This window comes from Trichomycterus rosablanca, chromosome 9 (assembly GCF_030014385.1).
Source record: "Trichomycterus rosablanca isolate fTriRos1 chromosome 9, fTriRos1.hap1, whole genome shotgun sequence".
NCBI classification, from domain to species: domain Eukaryota; kingdom Metazoa; phylum Chordata; class Actinopteri; order Siluriformes; family Trichomycteridae; genus Trichomycterus; species Trichomycterus rosablanca.
In genome coordinates, this window is record NC_085996.1 from 12,175,182 (window position 1) to 12,197,527 (window position 22,346).

At 39.6% G+C, this 22,346-nt stretch overlaps 1 protein-coding gene across 1 annotated transcript; it reads right to left on the minus strand.

Annotated features, from left to right (window-relative positions):
- Positions 1 to 327: 327 nt before the first annotated feature.
- ddx1 (DEAD (Asp-Glu-Ala-Asp) box helicase 1) lies at positions 328 to 21,972 on the minus strand. The gene is made up of 26 exons (XM_063001146.1): positions 21,920 to 21,972; positions 21,780 to 21,831; positions 20,041 to 20,104; positions 19,926 to 19,955; positions 18,163 to 18,259; positions 17,820 to 17,867; positions 15,496 to 15,579; positions 14,634 to 14,717; positions 13,928 to 14,004; positions 13,765 to 13,837; positions 12,832 to 12,908; positions 12,627 to 12,741; positions 12,370 to 12,508; positions 12,233 to 12,293; positions 11,509 to 11,607; positions 11,008 to 11,097; positions 10,695 to 10,883; positions 10,209 to 10,260; positions 9,837 to 9,983; positions 6,336 to 6,427; positions 6,172 to 6,244; positions 5,901 to 5,973; positions 5,745 to 5,787; positions 5,453 to 5,548; positions 3,588 to 3,708; positions 328 to 677 (listed from the first exon to the last, which is right to left on the minus strand). The coding sequence occupies exons 1-26, from the start codon at positions 21,933 to 21,935 to the stop codon at positions 547 to 549; spliced, it is 2,223 nt and encodes a 740-aa protein (XP_062857216.1). The 5' UTR covers positions 21,936 to 21,972; the 3' UTR covers positions 328 to 546.
- Between the last annotated feature and the right edge of the window lie 374 nt (positions 21,973 to 22,346).

Below are 22,346 nucleotides of genomic sequence, written 5' to 3' on the forward strand. Positions count from 1 at the left end.
CTAAGGTCTGGTACTGACTTACAATTAATGTCAATTCCAAAAGAGTTGCTTTACACCAGACTTGCTCGTTTTACACATAATAATGTGTACATATGTGCATTGTGTTGATTCAGGTATATCTGCTGTCCCCATACTTCTGCGCCCCCTGCTGCTTGAACCATATCCTTGACAGCAGAGGTGTTGGCACCTGGCCAGATGTTTAGATTTGAGATGTGAGATTTAAATGCGCATTAGGGCAAGTGTGCTTTACCTCTGCACCACTTGTGCGCCCAGAAAGCAGGTTGTAACCAATACGCTGAACAGGTTAATGCAACAGACTTCAATAACTGATTTTGCACATCAATATTTTATTGAGCTCAACATTCTCACGTTAACGTAACTTATTTTCTGTTTTCTTCTGCTAAAGAAAAATAATGATAAATTAATTGTAGTTCTTTCTAAGTGCTAACACATCAAACTAAAATGTAATAATTTAGTATTAACGTATTGGTTCATATTGGTATGTTACTGTACTAACTTATGGTCACATTGTTGTAGTAAAGCAGGTCAGAAAGCTTTGAAGAGCTGGTTGGGAAGGTAGCCTAGCTGCAGGAATGATGTCTGAGCTTCTCGCTCCAGGTTAGCCAGTTCTTGCACTGTTGGGGCCAAAATGTCCACGTGACCCTTATACAGCCCACCTAAAAAAGGCAGAAAAAATACAGTAATGTGAGAATTGGTGCATATTCATTCATCCCAGGCAGTAATACCGGATGAGAAGATCATAGTTTAGCTTGCAGTAGACATTCCAAATAAGCAGGCAATGTTTTCACAGAGATAATGTTGTGCACCGAGGTGCAGTCGAATTACGACAGAGCTTTGAAATGAGCAGAAAAACACACTGTCCTCTCGGGGTTCCTTTGCTGCTCGGGTCGTTTGGTACAGACTGTAGATTAGTTGCAGAGGCAGGGAGGTGACCCCCCAATTTGGTCTTTCGTTCGCTTATACAGCCAATCGAGTGCCCAACCGGTAGTGTCGCCAAGCATTTTCACTCTAGCTATTAAGTGCCACTGTTATATATACAGTGTATCACAAAAGTGAGTACACCCCTCACATTTCTGCAAATATTTCATTATATCTTTTCATGGGACAACACTATAGACATGAAACTTGGATATAACTTAGAGTAGTCAGTGTACAGCTTGTATAGCAGTGTAGATTTACTGTCTTCTGAAAATAACTCAACACACAGCCATTAATGTCTAAATAGCTGGCAACATAAGTGAGTACACCCCACAGTGAACATGTCCAAATTGTGTCCAAATTGTGCCCAAATGTGTCGTTGTCCCTCCCTGGTGTCATGTGTCAAGGTCCCAGGTGTAAATGGGGAGCAGGGCTGTTAAATTTGGTGTTTTGGGTACAATTCTCTCATACTGGCCACTGGACATTCAACATGGCACCTCATGGCAAAGAACTCTCTGAGGATGTGAGAAATAGAATTGTTGCTCTCCACAAAGATGGCCTGGGCTATAAGAAGATTGCTAACACCCTGAAACTGAGCTACAGCATGGTGGCCAAGGTCATACAGCGGTTTTCCAGGACAGGTTCCACTCGGAACAGGCTTCGCCAGGGTCGACCAAAGAAGTTGAGTCCACGTGTTCGGCGTCATATCCAGAGGTTGGCTTTAAAAAATAGACACATGAGTGCTGCCAGCATTGCTGCAGAGGTTGAAGACGTGGGAGGTCAGCCTGTCAGTGCTCAGACCATACGCCGCACACTGCATCAACTCGGTCTGCATGGTCGTCATCCCAGAAGGAAGCTGACGCACAAGAAAGCCCGCAAACAGTTTGCTGAAGACAAGCAGTCCAAGAACATGGATTACTGGAATGCCCTGTGGTCTGACGAGACCAAGATAAACTTGTTTGGCTCAGATGGTGTCCAGCATGTGTGGTGGCGCCCTGGTGAGAAGTACCAAGACAACTGTATCTTGCCTACAGTCAAGCATGGTGGTGGTAGCATCATGGTCTTGGGCTGCATGAGTGTTGCTGGCACTGGGGAGCTGCAGTTCATTGAGGGAAACATGAATTCCAACATGTACTGTGACATTCTGAAACAGAGCATGATCCCCTCCCTTCGAAAACTGGGCCTCATGGCAGTTTTCCAACAGGATAACGACCCCAAACACAACCTCCAAGATGACAACTGCCTTGCTGAGAAAGCTGAAGGTAAAGGTGATGGACTAAACCCAATTGAGAACCTGTGGCGCATCCTCAAGTGGAAGGTGGAGGAGTTCAAGGTGTCTAACATCCACCAGCTCCGTGATGTCATCATGGAGGAGTGGAAGAGGATTCCAGTAGCAACCTGTGCAGCTCTGGTGAATTCCATGCCCAGGAGGGTTAAGGCAGTGCTGGATAATAATGGTGGTCACACAAAATATTGACACTTTGGGCACAATTTGGACATGTTCACTGTGGGGTGTACTCACTTATGTTGCCAGCTATTTAGACATTAATGGCTGTGTGTTGAGTTATTTTCAGAAGACAGTAAATCTACACTGCTATACAAGTTGTACACTGACTACTCTAAGTTATATCCAAGTTTCATGTCTATAGTGTTGTCCCATGAAAAGATATATTGAAATATTTGCAGAAATGTGAGGGGTGTACTCACTTTTGTGATACACTGTATATATATATATATAAATACATTATCAGCATCACAGATGAGTAAAAATACTCCTCACTTCCACCTCAACCACATATATGGTTTTATTCAGTTACTGGGGCAATGCTGGGTTTGAAATTGTAACATGTCACTCAGGTCTTTATGCTGCTCATATGCTAACTATCATCATCCCAACATTTCATACATCCCTGATTGTGCCATGCACAGTTTATTCCGAATAAGCCTTGCATTGTCCATTTTCGGGGTCTGGGCCTAATTTTTATTTATTTATTTATTTATTTATTTATTTATTCAACAGGGACAATGTACATTAATCAACATTTTTGTTTCCACATCAATGTAAATGTACCAGAGTTAGCTAGAAAGCTAATTTCCATCTGTAGTCCCTAGGCAGGTTATTGTTGTAGGGTTGGAAGCAGTGTCAATAGCTCAGTAAAACATTATACACAGAAGAAGCTATTAAAATACACACATATATACACATAAACGTACATACATATAACATCACAAACAGTAGATAGAAATATATGTGATTATCAATGATAACAGGTTTGATTTGCTTTCAGCCATGTCTTCAATTTATATTTAACAGTCTGATAATTTGTGCTCGCTCTTAACTCGATTGGTAAGCTGTTCCAGTATTGAGTGGCTCTAACTGAGAAGACTGCTTGCCCAAATTTGCTTTGTCTGTATTGTACAATACAGTCCCCTCTAGTAATTGCTCTTGTTATCCTACTACCTCTACTATCTTTTTGTGCTATAAACAGATTCAAGGGAGGAGGAGCAAGCCCATTTAAAATCTTGAAAATGAGACGAGCATCTGCAAAATGTTTAAAGTTATGTTGGCTTAGCAGTGTATATATACTCAAACATCATTCACCAGCTCCCTGAGCACAGATTAGATGGACATAAAGACATGCACAAACCTCCTAAAGTTTTGCGTTGGCCATATGTAACCTTGCCATCGAATTCATCCACAGGCACCTTAATGTCTGGCTCACACTGGGTGATGGTGCACTTCAGGTGCTCCTCGATGTCTCCCAACAGCTAAAACACACAAGATTTTATTTTAAATATTTATGATAGAGTACTGTATATATAAAGCATATATTTCCTCTAATTTGTAAAATATAGTATACTTGAAATTATTTATTTCATCATAACACATTATAATGCTCAATAACACAACGGCATCAATTTTTGTGGCATGGATTCCACAAGTGTTGGAAATATTAGCACATCTCTCATTCTACCACATACCAAAGATGTTCTTTTGGATTTAGATTAGGTAACTGCGGAGGTAAATAAAGTACAATAAGCCCAGATAACAGAAACAATGCTTTTTGACCTGACACGTCATGCTAGTACGTCATTATGGTCAGCAACAATGCTCAGATAGGCTGTGGCATATAATGATTGCTAGTATGGGGTCTAATGTGTGCCCAGAAAACATATACCACAACATTACAACACCAGCTGGTACTTCTGGCAGGAATTGAAACTCGTTAGAACAGGAAGCATTTTTCCAATCTATAACTGCCCAGTTTCGGTGAACCTGTATCCACCGTAGCTCGCATTTTAAAAACCAGCCTGTTTGGAAACAACAACCGTGGGATTGATACCAACCAACCATCTATCCAATCAATCAATCAAATCAATCCATCCATCCATCCAATCAATCAAACAATACATCCATCCATCCAATCAATCAATCAATCAATACATCCATCCATCCACTCAATCAATCAATACATCCATCCAATCCATCCATCCATCCAATCAAATCAATCAATCCATCCAAACATCCAATCAATCAAACAATACATCCATCCATCCAATCAATCAATCAATACATCCATCCATCCATCCAATCACTCAATCAATCAATACATCCATCCATCCAATCAATCCATACATCCATCCATCCATCCAATTAAATCAATCAATCCATCCATCCATCCAATTAAATCAATCAATCAATCCATCCATCCAATCACTCAATCAATCAAATCAATCAATACATCCATCCAATCAATCCATCCATCCATCCATCCATCCAATCAAATCAATCAATACATCCATCAATACATCCATCCATCCATCCATCCATCCAATTTAAATCAATCAATCCATCCATCCATCCATCCAATCACTCAATCAATCAAATCAATCAATACATCCATCCATCCAATCCATCCATCCATCCATCCAATCAAATCAATCAATACATCCATCCATCAATCCATCCATCCATCCATCCAATCAAATCAATCAATACATCCATCCATCCAATCCATCCATCCATCCATCCAATCAAATCAATCAATACATCCATCCATCCATCCAATCAATACATCCATCCATCCATCCAATCAAATCAATCAATCCATCCATCCATCCATCCAATCAAATCAATCAATACATCCATCCATCCAATCAATACATCCATCCATCCATCCATCCAATCAAATCAATCAATCAATCCATCCATCCATCCATCCATACATCCAATCAAATCAATCAATCCATCCATGCATCCAATCAATACATCCATCCATCCATCCATCCAATCAAATCAATCAATCCATCCATCCATCCATCGCTGACATTTCCAAATGATTAAGCAATCCTAACAAATCCTCACCCTTCAAGTTAACAAATGGAATCTACCTGGAGGTACCTGAACCTTTGCATGAATCAGTAATGATTACATAATTGGTTGACTACTTGTGACCACTGTATTCTTTGCGATGAATGGACAACTACGAAAGACTCAACAGATGGGACTCACCTCTTTCTCGTTGTACCATATAGTGCAGCCTCCATCCTCCTTTAACCTGGTGTTATTGCAGCCTCTGCCTCGATCAGGACACACGTGATACCATACCTAAACACACACAATAATGTTTTGTAAACATTCCTCCTACATGCACATATGGCTCTTAACATACATACAAAACGTATCACTCCTACATACATGCTAATGTAAATCCAAAACATACAGAACACACACAGGCACTAATTTATGTTCAAAACATCCCATTACACCCACATATTGGTTCTCAGATTGTTTATTATTTTACCTTCTCCTTTTCCATGGCAACCAGAGAAACAGCCAGACCCATTCTTTAAAAAAATTTAAGACAAAAGACAAAAAAAAAAAAAAGTCAAACCAATCAGAATGCAGAAATATAGCTGTACAGATCTGGTAAAGAAAGGCCGTGTTGTATGCAGTTTACCTCTCGGCTCTGCCCACTCTGCCAATGCGATGCACGTAATTCTGTTTTTCATCAGGCAGTGTCACATTGATCACTAAAAAAATGAGGGAAAACATAATTCGCTGCCGTCATATTTGTGCATCCTATCATTTCAGGATTGGCTCATGCCAGCACCGACATTTATACAAAAAATGTGAACAGTGCAGCATTACAAAAACACCAAACCTAATTCAGACATACTGATCACTGTATACATACCATATCCTTGTTTTAAATCTAAAGTGAAACCTACCATATGGAACCCCGTGGACATCGATTCCTCTGGCAGCCACGTCTGTGCAGATGAAAAACCTCACTTCCTTTTTCTGAAGCAAGAACACACAGAGTTCACCTTTCATGTTTTGGTTGTCCCTCCCCCCAATATAATTTCCTACCAAGCACTTGATTTTTAGTTACCTTGAACCGGTCCAGGTTGTTTTTACGCTCGTTCGGCTTTCTGTCACCGTGAAGACAAACGCATGAAAACTGATGTCCTTTCTTATCAGGACCTAAGAAGTGACAATAAATGCATGATGGGTAATTGATATAGTAACATGACAAGTCACGGTTACAAAGTAACTCTATGTAGTATGATGCATGTGGATTTGGCAACTGCTTCTAACAACTGGATGATTTACACCTGGTTTTGAGGTGGACGTTTGGCAGTGAAAACATCCCTAATCAAACTAAAATATAAGAGAATGCACATGCCTTCAGACAGGTCCCCCACCCCCATTCTAACTAGGGATGCACCGATCCAACTTTTTCAGTTCCGATACCGATCCGATACATATACTTTGCATATCGGCCGATACCCGATACCGATCCGATACCATTGTTGAATTAATAAACCGTATACTTTATCATGTGGGAAAGACTTAAGGCATCAGGATCGACTTATATATTACTAAGTTTGCAAAACAAAATATAATTAACACAGATATAAATGTACTGAACTGCTATTTATTTGTCAATAAAATAATAAACAGGCATTTTAATATTTCAGTGTTATTTTCACTCGACGAGTAAGCATCCGACGCTGCCTTGGTGACCAAAGCAATCCCAGCATTCATTGCAGAAAAATAAACATAGCTGAAAGGGGCGTAGAAACGAATGGAGTTATTATCAAACATAAATAAAATATTACTGATTTTTAACTTGTATAAACTTGTACCGAGTGTTTTTATTTGCAAGTTCGAGCTTGTCAGGAAATGTAACCGTTATCGGTACATGAAGGGAGATGTTATATTGACGTTAGCGTTAGCACTGTGCTACCTCAGTTCATTGTTTTTAATGGCAAGATGCTAAATGCTAAACCCGATGGAATCGCTGTGTAAGTAGCGCGTTCGAATAACCCGATTCATGAGTTGATGACTTATTCGAATCCTCTCTACTGAGGCAGCCGCTTATGTAGACAGTAAGACAGCAAGGCAGCGCCTTAGGTTTTCGAACACACCCAAAATGTGGCTGCTGACAATGAGAAAAACAGTAGTAGCTTAAATAACTTTTTCAAATAAACTTATCCGTAAATATTTAGTGCAAACAGTCATTCAAAATAAAATATAGCAGCTAAACATGAGTATTAAACATGTTGCCATCGAACTTGTTAGCATAGCAAGCGTGAAATACCTCCATGCAGCTGACTCTTTGGCTCGCTCCATGTTGCTCTTTTTGTTCGTGTTATACGCCATACGTCAGCAGCGCGTCCTGTATGGGCTTAGCATGCGTCGCAAACGAACTAAAGTGAACGTATCGGACCCGTGGATCGGCCTGATTATCCGATATCCGATCTTAATATCGGATCGGTGCATCCCTAATTCTAACCTGGATGTTTGTGTCACATAAGATCCTTAGATCACGTTTCATAAGCACCATATTCAATCTAAAGATAATATAAGGAATATTGTTCCAAAACTGTTTGATATATTAACCACAGAAAGGAAAACCACCTTCACACTGTAAGCAACAAGATCAATACTTGGACAGCTCCATAAGATTAGTCGTAAATATCCTGCACCATTTCGAAATGACTCATTGTGCAATACTGCACACTCAGGGTCAGATTATGCAACTAGATTCTTTAACGATGGACCTGCGAATACATCGTGTCCTCAATCACAAAATCATACTGGAATAATGGTTGCAATGTCAGATCAGCACTACAGGGCTAGCATATTAGACTGCTGTGTCATTGTAGTTAAAAACAATAGTCCAAACCATTACATTAAATTAAATAAATAAATGAACCTACTGCTCGACATACTGTATGACAATACAGAATTGTACAAACCGGATTCCAAAAAAGTTGGGACACTAAACAAATTGTGAATAAAAACTGAATGCAATGATGTTGAGGTGCCAACATCTAATATTTTATTCAGAATAGAACACAAATCACAGATCAAAAGTTTAAACTGAGAGAATGTATCATTTTAAGGGAAAAATATGTTGTTTCAAAATTTCATGGCATCAACAAAGGCCATTTTTACCACTGTGTGGCATCCCTCCTTCTTCTTACAACACTCAACAGACGTCTGGGGACAGAGGAGACCAGTTTCTCAAGTTTAGAAATAGGAATGCTCTCCCATTCATGTCTAATACAGGCCTCTAACTGTTCAATCGTCTTGGGCCTTCTTTGTCGCACCTTCCTCTTTATGATGCGCCAAATGTTCTCTATAGGTGAAAGATCTGGACTGCAGGCTGGCCATTTCAGTACCCGGATCCTTCTCCTACGTAGCCATGATGATGTGATTGCTGCAGAATGTGGTCTGGCATTATCTTGTTGAAAAATGCAGGGTCTTCCCTGAAAGAGATGACGTCTAGATGGGAGCATATGTTGTTCTAGAACCTGAACATAGTTCTCTGCATTAATGGTGCCTTTCCAGACATGCAAGCTGCCCATGCCACAAGCACTCATGCAACCCCATGCCATCAGTGATGCAGGCTTCTGAACGGAGCGTTGATAACAACTTGGGTTATCCTTGTCCTCTCTGGTCCGGATGACATGGCGTCCCAGTGTTCCATAAAGAACTTCAAATCGTGACTCATCTGACCACAGAACAGTCTTCCATTTTGCCACACTCCATTTTAAATAACCCCTGGCCCAGTGCAAACGTCTGAGCTTGTGGAGCTTGCTTAGAAATGGCTTCCTCTTTGCACTGTAGAGTTTCAGCTGGCAACGGCGGATGGCACGGTGGATTGTGTTCACTGACAATGCTTTCTGGAAGTATTCCTGAGCCCATTCTGTTATTTCCTTGACAGTGGCATTCCTGTTTGAGGTGCAGTGACGTTTAAGGGCCCGGAGATCACGAGCATCCAGTAGAGTTTTACGGCCTTGACCCTTACGCACAGCGATTGTTCCAGATTCTCTGAATCTTCTGATGATGTTATGCACGGTTGATGATGATAACTTAAAAGTCTTTGCTATTTTACGCTGGGTAACACCATTCTGGTATTGCTGCACTATCTTTTTGCGCAACAATGGTGGAATTGGTGATCCTCTTACCATCTTGGCTTCTGAGAGACACTGACACTCTGAGAAGCTCTTTTTATACCCAATCATGTTGTCAATTGACCTAATTAGTGTTAATTGGTCTTCCAGCTGTTCGTTATATGCTCAATTTCCTTTTTCCAGCCACTTATTGCTACTTGTCCCAACTGTTTTGGGATTTGTTGACACTGTGAAATTTTGAATCAACATATTTTTCCTTTAAAATGTTACATTTACTCAGATTAAACTTTTGATCTGTCATCTATGTTCTATTACGAATAAAATATTGACATTTGCCATCTCCTCATCATTGCATTCAGTTTTTATTCACAATTTGTTTAGGGTCCCAACTTTTTTGGAATCCGCTTTGTAAATCCAGATTACAGTTAATAATTACAGTTAGGTGAATATGTAATAATTGTAATCACCTCCTCCTTGTTGGATGAAGTACCTCTCCATGTTATCACAGTCAATCTTGGTTCTGCAGAAGATGATAGCCTGGTCCATCTTGTGCTCCTTAATAGCGCGTATTGTATATTCACCCTTCAGGATTTTGATGGCCTCTGAGAACATCTCTGAACAAAGCAACAGACTTGTGTTAGCTTAGAACAATGATAACCAACATTATTACTCAATAGTGAAAGCATGTGGGTGATACCAATCTTCCCCTTTATCTCCTAATCTTCCTAATAAACTGCAGATCTGATCGAGTACGAGCAATGGAATGTTTGCTTGGCTTTGCCAAGAAGTGCATGACTTATTTTGTATTGTTTTGTTTGTGTGTATGTGTGGTTTCCTACCTGAAGTGTTGGCTCCAGGCCTTGTGTTGTCTCTGGCGTGCACTTCATCGGTCTGGAAACAAAATGTATAAAAGCGCCAGATGTCAAAACCCAGATCTGAGCGTTCAGACTCAAAGGTTTAGTTTAGGTCAGTGGTTGAAATTCAGTTCTTGTGACTGAAAGATGTTATGGTTGGAGACAATAAGTCATTGTTAGGTGGTGGTGCTAGTGGTTATGGTACTGGACTGGTGATCTGAGTGGACTAGTTCAAGCCCCATTACTAACAAGTTGCTACTGTTGGGCCCCAGAGCAAGGCCCTTAAGCTTTAACTGCTTGGACTGTCACAATTGTAAGTTACTTTGGGAAAAAAGCTCAGCAGTTAAGGTACTAGACTGTTGATTGGAATGTTGCTGGTTCAAGCTCCACCACCAAACATAAGAATGTTCCAAATAGACAATATAAATTATATATATCAAATAACAATAAAAAAAAATTATAAAATTTTACCACGATGTGGTTCTTGCCCAGCCTCTCCCAGAGTTTGTCAGTCTTGGGGTTAACCGGTACCACTACGTGATGGACAGTCTCAGGGACGGAGTCCTCACCCTTCAGATCGACCCATGTGGGAAAGTGCATGATTTTCTCAGACAGCTTCTTCACATCGAATGAATGCAGCGTGGCCGAACACACAATCACCTAAAACATACAAATGAATATATATCAAGTCTAAAGTGTGCTTTCATGTCTGGTAGAAATACATCCCTGTATCCGATTAATAACTGTAATGTAATAATAATTGCAAAAAGCAACAAAAAGGCACCTGCAGTCTCTTTCCATCTGAAGTGACCTGGGGGATTTTATTGTGGATTCTCATAATGAAGTCAGTATAGCCGGATGACAGCAGTCCGTCCTACAAATACAATCAGTGTCAAAGGTTTATAGATGGATATAGATTCAGCTTTGTCTTTGCTCAGTACAGTAACATGGCAACGAAATGCAGTTAGCATCTACCAGAAGTGCAAATAGTAACATCAATAAACTTAAATACTTATGGTTGTATAATAATTATAACTATAGCTATTTACATATATGGTATTAGGTCTATTAACACAGTAATATAGTAACTTACACATAAATATAATATTAAGCATAAGAATGGGAATACTAGGTATGTATGATAATAATATGTAGATATGTAAAATAAATAAATACTTATATTTATAAATAAATACATAATCACATATAAATGGTACAATTCATGATGACTTAAAACAAGTGTGTGTTTGATTTAATAATAAAGGAGACACACTAATGTACGTACACACTCATCCAGAACCAAGAAACGGACTTGAGACAGATCAAGCTTTCCTGTGGAAATGAGATCATCCAGCCTGCCAGGTGTCCCAACGACGATATCGACCTAGAAATAAAGCCTAAAATTAGATTTGCTTGCAATGATGGTAAGAAGTCTTCACAGATTCTAGGGATACCTCATGCTGGACAAAAAACAGTTTGACATCAAATATTATAGAAGTCGAATTTAACAGTTTAAAATGTTCATTAACTGTGAGCTAAAATGTTTCCTCAGTGCCTGTGCATCACATAACTACGCCACAAACAGGTCAGCAGTAAGGATTAAAGTTTAATCAGACTGAACATTAAGAGCAGTGGAAAGCTGTAAAAATGGAGCAGCAAAGCGGTAAACTGGCTCAAAGAAGTGTCAAGAGAGGAAGCACGATGCAAAATTGAACAATTGTGTGCGCTAAAGGGGGGAGAAAAAGGGGAAAAAAAAGAAAAGAAACATCTTTAATTGCATATTTCAGTTAACATATGATCAGACATGCAAGTATGGTGAATTGGAGATACAAAATTGTCCATGTTTGTGTTTGACATTGAACTTAAACTGATTAATCTTATGTAACGAGTAACTACCTGTCCTGTCATGAATGTAACCAAAGTATAAAACATGACATTAAAATCCTAATACATAAATAGAGCACAACAATCGTCACCCAAATAAGAAAAAAACACCAGACAAAACGTACCCCACTTTCCAAAACCGACAGCTGCTCTTTGGCCGCCACTCCTCCAATAATCAGCAGTTCTCTAAAGGAATAAAACAAGATCAATAACCTTCGAAAATATCTCTGCTCAGAAAATGATGTCAGTCATTTCTACATACCGTAGTTTTGGGTTGTCCACGTATTTCCTAAATTGGCTGACGTTGTTAAGGGTTTGCTCGGCCAGCTCTTTCGATGGCTCCACGATCAGAGCTTTGGGACCGTTGGAGCTTTGTTTGGTTTGACTCACTGTGGCACTGCCTATTATAAACCAATATAATATAATGTGAAGCTTATTTTGCTGAATAACAGTAAGATGTGCTCATATACTAACAATCTCATATACTACTGCCGATAAGAATCAAGAAGTACAGCTTACCAGTCTTGGTGGTTTTGAACACATGACCATCTGCAGCTTGATCTAGAGCCACAAATCCATCCTTGGGGGCATTTTTGAATGGCTCTCCTCCAAAATTAAACTTCAGCTCTGCATTCTGGTGGATTAACACCAAAGATTTGCAGCATGTTTAAAAATTTGTGCCACAAAATTGTAAATAGGCTTCTGTCGTGGTAATAAATGTTACCTTGAGCACACAGGAAGCAAAGACAGGTTGTCCTTTCAACTGCTGAGAAAACTCGAAAGCCAAGCCGAGCTCATTACCTACAAAAAAGAACGATGTTCATACACTTTCCCTAGTTGTTGTGGCTGAAACACATGCATTAAAAAACAAAAAAAATACTAGGATGTCCCAATACTTTTGTCTATATAGTATAGCTTTGTCAGGGGCATTGTCATGTAAAGGGGTTTGGTCTTTGGATCCACACCAGACGTAGCCAATCATGTGTGCGACAGGCAGCAGACATGTAAAAGGGTTAAAAGGTACATGAATGTGCTATCCTGCCTTCGCTAAGACCGCTGAGGTCAGTTTGTATCCTAGGTGATGCTTTCTTTCAGGATGGCCACCCAAACGGACGCTTGTTGGCTGTGCCTTAGGGACACATGTGGCCCTCCTTGGCTAAGGCCGTCATACTGAAGGCCGAGATTTTCAGAGCGGACAGTGAAATGATTTCAAAATGATCAAATGCACTGGTGGATGGTTTGGGTACTGGACTAGTAATCAGAAGGTCACTGGTTCAAGCCCTGCTGCAGCAAGGTTACCACTGCTGGGTTTTTGAGCAAGGCCCTTAATCGTCAATTGATCACAATTGAAATTCACCTTGGATAAAAGCATCTGCTAAGTTGTTAATCTGTCTGTCTGTCTGTCTGTCTGTCTGTCTGTCTGTCTATCTATCCATCCATATGTCTATCTGTTTTCATATGTGTGTTTTATATTATTAAGGAATTTGAGGATTATTTCTGTATGTAAATTTATTTTAAAGTGAAACAAGGGTCTGAATTATTTTAGCCATGTTCATACAGCCATAATATGAATCCTCACACCCTTTCAAGAAATCAAGTTGCCATCATTAATTATTCAAATAACCCCATAAAAAATTCCACGTTACATAAGACGAACCATTTTTGGAGAAGGACAGGTGGCCTTTATCCAGGTCGATGTAGCAGCCGATGGTGTCATGCATAGTGAACTCCTGTTAAAACACAGACACACATTGTGTGTTCAGTGCAATCACGAAATAGGGTTAGAAAAGATCTTTGAATAAAAAAAGGTGTATGCTCACCTCTCCGTAACTGTCAAACTGTTTATTGTGGGATTTCTTTCCCGTCCCTCCAAAGCCAAAGCCAAACTTGTCAGTACCTGGAAAATGTTTATTTATTTAAATGTCTAGACAAATCTCAACAAATCTGTAAAAAGAGTAATAGTCTAGAAGTTAAGGTACTAGACTAGTAATTGTAAGGTCGCTGGTTCAAGCCCCACCACTGTTGGGTCCTTAAGCAAGGCGCTTAACCCTCAACTGCTTAGACAATATACTGTCACAGTACTGTAAATCGCTTTGGATAAAAACGTCAGCTAAATGCCGAAAATGTAAATATTAATTCCTGTCAAGTCAATACTGAATCCTGGTGACCATATGGATACTGTTTTTCCACAACATCCTGTCTTATGTTTAAGTAACAGGCTTCTTAATGGCTAATTGTATCTATCCACCTTGTTGCCAGCCACCCTCTTCCTTGTTTACCTTTAATTCCCCCAAGCATAATTTGTCATTTCCAATGAACTGGTTATTCTCAATGTGTCCAAAATAAAAGAGCTTCAGTTCTGGTTATTGGGGATTCTCTTTACCAATGTGAAATGTGAGCTTTTTTGAAACATTAAAGCAATTTTGCAAATACTAGTTTTACTTCATAGTCTATAATGCACCGAATATTTTTTTTTAATTTTACATAAAACAACATTGCTATAGAGATAAACAGCAGTGTTCATACCCAAGTCCAGTGCCGCTTGACTAGTGGACCAGCCGATTCTGCACAAGCCTTGGTCGTGGCAGGTCACTTCATAGTAGTACTTCCCTAAAAAAAGAAATCAACTCAGAAATTTAAATCATTTAATTATTTAAAATAATAAGGACAAGATGCAAGACTGCTGAGATCAGAGTTCAAATCTCGGCTGTGCTATAGGCCGGCTTGGTGCCTACATGGACACATGATTGGCTGTGTGTCTGTAAAAGGGAGGTGCAATGGTCGAGCAGGGATTCCTCACTGCTGCTGTTATAATGGCATCTGCCGGCTGGTTGAAGTGTCTGCACACGGGCCAGGGGCGTGGCTCACCTCAGCAAACTAAGGTATGTGAGACCAGCCTCTAAGAAGTGATCGGTGGCAGTATGTGTGTCAGAAAGGCCAAGCAACAGTCTATGGCCCTCCTTGGCCGGAGGGTGTCTAGGTGGATATGACTAAAAGGGAAAAATTAATAAATATAGAAAAAAAGAGAGATAAATAGGGCAGCAGTCTAATGCGCCTTCACACCATTGCGAAGCGTTTAAACTTGCAAGTTCGAATGTCAACAGAGCCGCCAAGCCCGAGTGTCCACACAAACACAATTAGCAGTGTTTGAGGGAGGGAAGGTCAGATGAGGTCTCTTCCTACTGCTTTTTAACAGCGACATGTGATTGGACACATATCAAGGGTGTGTGTGGTGATCTGGCTTTCCTTGATCAGATTGGGGGTTGTACAAAGGATAGCAGATTTCCAAATGGGAATTGGAAAGGATCAGATTGCGAGATAATGAGAGAAAATCCGGAAGGAAAAAACACAAAAAAGGATGAGACAAGAACGTATGATGTGTTCTCACCTTTGGTCACGGCCCTGGTTGAGCGGCAGCCATGCCACTCCTTAAACTCTCTACTCTGGCAGCAAAGCCCATCAGGACCAATAGCTGGAGAAGAAAGCAAGTTTGAGTTAAAATAGAAGTATATTAGGAACACAAATGTTTGCAAGTTTGACAGTTAACATAAACATTTATCACTGATGCCAGTATATTAAGCTTGGCACACATGGCATAACGTAGATAAAAAATATGAGCATAAAAATTGTTAGCAGAACTACGTCAGCATTTACATTGTAGATCTGAAATAGGGAAACATGCTAATTATTGAATACAGCTGCAGCCACTGTATTAAAGCACCTCCCTTGGTGTGGTGTGTATTACATGATGAATTCGAGTTTTACCTTTATACCCGGGCATGATGCAAAATATCAAAATTTTTGTAAGATAATGACGTTACATGCAAGCCAGACAGCATCGTTCAGCTTTCTTATTCGTGGTTGTTTGTTTGTTTGGATTTTAACGTCATGTTTTACACTCTTTGGTTACATTCATGACAGGATCTGTAGTTACTCATTACACAAGATTCATCAGTTCACTTAAGCAATAGAACACGAGAGGGAGTGTGTTATTGCTTTTATACAAAATAAAGAAAGAAAATAAATCAAAGAAGTCCTGAATTTCATATTGAATATGCTTTAATATTGACAATACCTTCCGCCAAAAAATAGTTCCACAACGAATATAAAGTTTAACACTACAAAGCAGACATCCCAAGTTGCAAAAACTTATTTCAGGGAGGTAAGAACAACAAGAAGAAAAAGTCAAGAACCTCCGAAGAGAAAAAAAAGAAATAAAAAACCTCTTGCACACACCAAAGGATATGGGTGAGAACAGAACTTTTAGGAGCTGCTAACTGGGTTATTAAGCTAACTGTTCGCGTTACAAACACATTAATGTTCCCTACATAGTGCACTAGATTGTGTATCGGATAACGCATTCATGTTCACTACATAGTGCACTAGATTGTGTATCGGATAACGCATTCATGTTCACTACATAGTGCACTAGACAATATATTAGACAATTGATTTATGTTCCCTACACAGTGCGCTAGATTGTGTATCGGATAATGCATTCATGTTCACTACATAGTGCACTAGACAATATATTAGACAATTGATTTATGTTCCCTACACAGTGCGCTAGATTGTATATCAGATAACGCATTCATGTTCACTACATAGTGCACTAGACAATATATTAGACAATTGATTTATGTTCCCTACACAGTGCACTAGATTGTATATCAGATAACGCATTCATGTTCACTACATAGTGCACTAGACAATATATTGGACAATTGATTTATGTTCCCTACACAGTGCGCTAGATTGTATATCAGATAACGCATTCATGTTCACTACATAGTGCACTAGACAATATATTAGACAATTGATTTATGTTCCCTACACAGTGCGCTAGATTGTATATCAGATAACGCATTCATGTTCACTACATAGTGCACTAGACAATATATTAGACAATTGATTTATGTTCCCTACACAGTGCGCTAGATTGTATATCAGATAACGCATTCATGTTCACTACATAGTGCACTAGACAATATATTAGACAATTGATTTAAGTTCCCTACACAGTGCACTAGATTGTATATCAGATAACGGATTTAAAACGCGATCGGGACAAAAAGTCTGTGTCGCCTGCGTGCGTGTTTGTGTGCATGAAGCTTGTCGTTACTGGCAACGCGTCAGTGGAGTAATACAGTTGTGGTGTGAAAAGGTTGTGCTGTTATCACCAATATCAGCACGGTTAGAACGCTTCTCAACCAATCAGATTGTAAGGTCGGAACTAACTGTTGTATAAAAGATTATATCTAACACAGTCATGGACAATTTAGTGTCTCCAATTCACGTCACTTGCATGTCTTTGGACTGTGGGAAGAAACGAGAGAACCCGGAGGAAACCCACGCAGACATGGGGAGAACATGCAAACTCCACACAGAAAGGACCCAGACCGTCCCACCTGGGGATCAAACACAGGACCTTCTTGCTGTGAGGCGACAGTGCTACCCACCGAGCCTCCGTGCCACCCATTATTGTTGGTTGAAAGAACTCAACTGATTTATAGTTTCACTGTTTATGAGTAATGCCATTGGCTGAACCAGTCATGTTGAGTTGTGTGTGCATGTGACAACTGGAGGGAATAAAACCATGTAACCAGTGGATAAAATAAAATAATTTCTTGTTGCATATGGTGCATTTTTACTTTACAATGCAGGTTTCACTGTACTAAAGTTAACATCATGATCTACTGATTTAAGACTCACCAAACGCTGGGCTTCGGTCGTATGGATTCATCTGCCATTTATTAAACACTGCAGTGAAAAGAGAGAAAAAACATTCACAATAAAAAAACATTACAAACGGAACAATTTTCATGTCCGGGATGGGTGTGTCTCTCTCGTTCCAAGTGCCTCTATCTTACTGTGTGTTAATATAAAGCACAAGGGCATTTAAAGAGATGATACCTGAGTAGTTGTGCTATTGGATACAATTGTATATTTTCATGTTTGCAGTAAACATTAAAAAACCTGATCCCTGTACAAAATTTCACTTGGTTCTTCCAGCTTGTGTTTTGTAATTGGTGTAGGATTCGGTTTGTAGGTTTACCTGTTCCTCCTGTCTTTACTGCAGCCCGGCTCTTTTTTCCCTCTTGTTGATCCTTCAGAGTCTCATACACAATCTGGATCACTGGGATGCTAAATGCCTAGAACATCGTTCCAAAAAATAATAACTTAGATTTACATGGTAAAAAATCCCACTATCAGCCACTTGGATGTCTACATATAGACATTGGTGTCGGTGTGTGAAAGGGGAAGAGGGTGGCAAATGACCTGCTATAGACTGGCATCCTGTCTGGGGTGGGTTTCTGCATAGTGCCCGAAGATTCCGGTGACCCACCATAGTGGTAAAAAAATACATGAAAATAAAATTAATTGGGGGAGGGGCAGTAATGAAAGGTCTAATGGGGCTCGCTTACATCACATGTACCAACTTTTAGCATGGTCATCATCACGAACTTATCTTCCTGTTTTCACATTTTCATTATTGATGATTAAGTGTAAACTGCTGGGAAAATGACACTTTTATTCATTTTTATCAACCACTTTATCATGGTCAGGGTCATGGCAGGTCTGCTTTCACACTGGGCACAAGGCAGGAATACCCTGGATAGGGTGCCAATACATCAAGGGGTCTCATTATTTTCTGAATTGACTGTGTAATCTATTTATACACTAATAATCTTTGCATAATAACTGTATATAAGGTCCTTACATAGATGAATTAAGACCAGGGCATGGCAGAGATACTGTGACAAAATTAAACCAATTTTCCCTGCAACAGGGAGGAGGGGGGGGGGGGGGGTGTTTACTTGTCTGGGGGGCACGAGTGCCTGACCAGGGGGCGTGGCGGCGTTGCGAGATTTTTTTTTTACTTCTAAAACTAAAGCAATTAATTTTTTCACCCACAGGAGACATATTTCATTAGTCTAACTGACCACACACACACATAGGTTTAATGTTATCCAGTTCAGTCTGAAAAAACCTTAAAAATAAGGAGACAGTGAAGATAAACCGGTGACAAACGCGTGTGTGTGTGTCTTTAAGAGAGACGCTCTGTTCAGTGTCGATATAAGTGATTCAGGAGTCGATTCATTTTATGCGAAGCGTAAGTTTCTCTTCTCAGTTATCTCTCCGTGTTTACTGTTATTAATTAATGTCGTGGTTTTAAATAAACACCAGCTACTACAGAACATTTTGTGTGACTCTCTTACATTAAAAAGCTTCATTAAAAAGCTTAGTTAAACACCACAGAGCCGTAACCGAGTCAGACTCGTTCTGCCTGTGGAGCTAAAAGTTTTCTGTCAGTCAGAGCAGATGATCCTGAACTAACCAATTTAGTAACTAATGAACTTTTGCCTCTGATTGGCTCTGTAATGTTTTCTGCTCTCATCTACATCAAAAGCAAGAACCGCTTACGATTTACCAAAGTGAACCAGGAGTTTATATAACGTGCTGATAGAATCGACTCAGATGTGACCGGGTTGAATTATCTTTTTAAAGTAAATATTTCAATCAGCAAAATTACATCGTATGTATGATGCACAACGTTAATGATGTTATTTTAGGTTGTGAAGTGCGATGGTTGACGAATGGCGAGGCGATGGTTGGCGCTTTGTAGCTCAAAGTCTGGATCAATCCACTGAGCTGTTAAGCTTAACATGGAGGTGATCTTTATATATCCCGCGATCGGATCTGCTGAATTTGGGAAATATCGACCGATCGCATATTCTGATTAAAAATCGGCCGATTTCGATACATAGCCGATCGATCCTCCCATCTCTAATCGATATATGGTTTATTTGGACTCACCCCAGTTTTTCCACTTCCTGTCTCAGCAGCCTATGGAGTGAGAAATAAAATCATAAACATAGGCATAAAACCATACACATTATTAAGTGAAGATTCAACAAATCAACAATCTTACCATAAGAACGTCTCCTCCACCGAGTATCAGTGGAATCGATTCGGCCTGGATGTCCGTTGGCAACCTGGCATGAACAGATGAAAGATCAATAGATTCTCGCTATTACTTTAAAATGCATTATGTTTCACAATATATTTCCATTATTTGTGCTTTGGGTAAAGTCCTTAACATGTTGTTTTTATATCAGTGGGGAAGAGAAATGCTAAAATATTAAAGCAATTTTGATATTGTTATTACCGTTTTAAAATGATGAACATTTAAATAATATGGATCTTAGGTGGCGCAGCAGCCTATTATTCTAGCCTCCAGCTGGTCGACAGCTCTGCTGAGATCTGAACCCGAATCTCAGTGGTGCTATCGACAGCCGGGTGTCCCAACAGACATGATTAGCCATGTCAGAAGGGGTGGCCAAAAACCTGAGATGGATTGGACCCACACCTATTCAGTTTTGAAAAAAAACCACACCCATTTTCAGTTTTTATGTAACCCACCTCTATTCAGCTGAGCTGTAACCGTCACCGTGGCGCATTTTGGAGGTATTGTTTTAGTCAGCGGTACAGTGAAAAATTTAACTTTTGTAGTCTGCACACGCTACTCTTTGTGTGTTTTCGCACTAATGTATTTTTCACCTTTCTCTTTAGATCCTGCCTTCTCACACTTCTCTTTCACAGATGAATTACAAAAAAAAATTTCAGTGTTTTGTTCTTAGTCGGGATTCTTGTGAAGCAGAATGTATGACCTGCAAGGTGTCCAGTAAAGCAGTGGTCCCCAAACACCCGGCACCGGTGCACGGGTCATTTATAACCGGGCCGCACAGAAAAAATAAATAATTACAGATCGCTACATCAGCAATGAAAACACTACTTTTTTTTTTACAGGTGTTATTGTCTCCAATCACCCCTAGGTGGGAGCAGCGTTTCGTTGAAGCGAAAAAAGCTCATTTGTGAGTAGTACAGTTATCGTATTTTAAATCCCCCTGCCCCTATTTTATATGAAACCGGTCCGTGGGGCAAAAAAGGTTGGGGACCGCTGCAATAAAGGTGCTAGTTCAGCAAAAACACAAAACTGTAACTAAAGGAGAAAGAGTTTGTCAGTGAGATCAGGTAAAACAGACAATGATGTTACTGCTGCAGAGGGAGTTTTTGCATTTCACACCAGGAAGCATCACAAGAGCGACAGATCAATGGACTGCACGTCTGCCTTGTTAAAAAGTCTTTCCCTGATTCTGAAACAGTGTAAACATTTCCAATGCGCAAACTAAGATTGAGGTTATTGTCAATGCCATGATAGCGCCACATAACTGTACTGATAAACTATTTTGTTTGTTGTTTTTATTGTTTAGGGCCAAACGCTGAATGGAATGGAATCAGATTATCTGACCATAAAGGCATTTGTAAGTTGTCTTGTTAAAGAGTTTACTTATTAAAGTTGCATTATTACTGCATTTGTCAACCCAGTACCATCTCACCACAAGTGTCCTCTTTTTTGAAAACCAAAATATGGTCACACTAACATAGGTGTACCTAATAAAGTGCTCAGTGAAATCACATACACGTTACAATTGTGCCACCGGTTACTAATTAAATACCCAACTGGTGTAGGTACTAAAATAGATCAATTTAAAAAGTGGTGACCAATAATAAAGCCCAAACAAACACACAGTCCACATTTATAAGGAACAAGGAGTCATTTGGGATTTTTACTGTGTAGAACATTACTTAGCATGTTAGCTAACTTACAGCCAGTCCATTTCTTCAACAGCCTGAGCAATTTCAGGCATCACGCCCATTTCTGCAAAGTAAACAAGTCACATTTTAAATTATAACACAATAATTTCATGTCAATATTTACTGATAAACCAACTGAAAGCGAACTTTACCACCAAACGCAGCCATGACTGCACACTCGATCCTCCGGATGTGATGTGTGAGGTACGTGATGTGGGAGGTACAATTTGACAGAGAGCGGAGGTATCCTAAACCACCACTGTTTTACTACGTAGTGCACTAGTTAGTGAGGTTTTTATTTTATAAACCGTATTGCATTTAAACCATTCGGTACACTTATGAATTTATTTTTTTTCGCAATATGTTCGTGTCCAATGTGTATCATAAATGTTGGTAAGCGACCAAATAAAGAGTTGCACTTTAAACATAATAAGGAAATATACAGCCAATTAGGACACAGCCAAAGTTAGTTCATTGAATTCGCTCAATTCGCTAAAGAGCTCGTTTGGTTCGGCCACGTTATTGAAAATTTTATTTGATTAAAAACTCTCATTTTTTAAATTAATTAATAATGTGCTA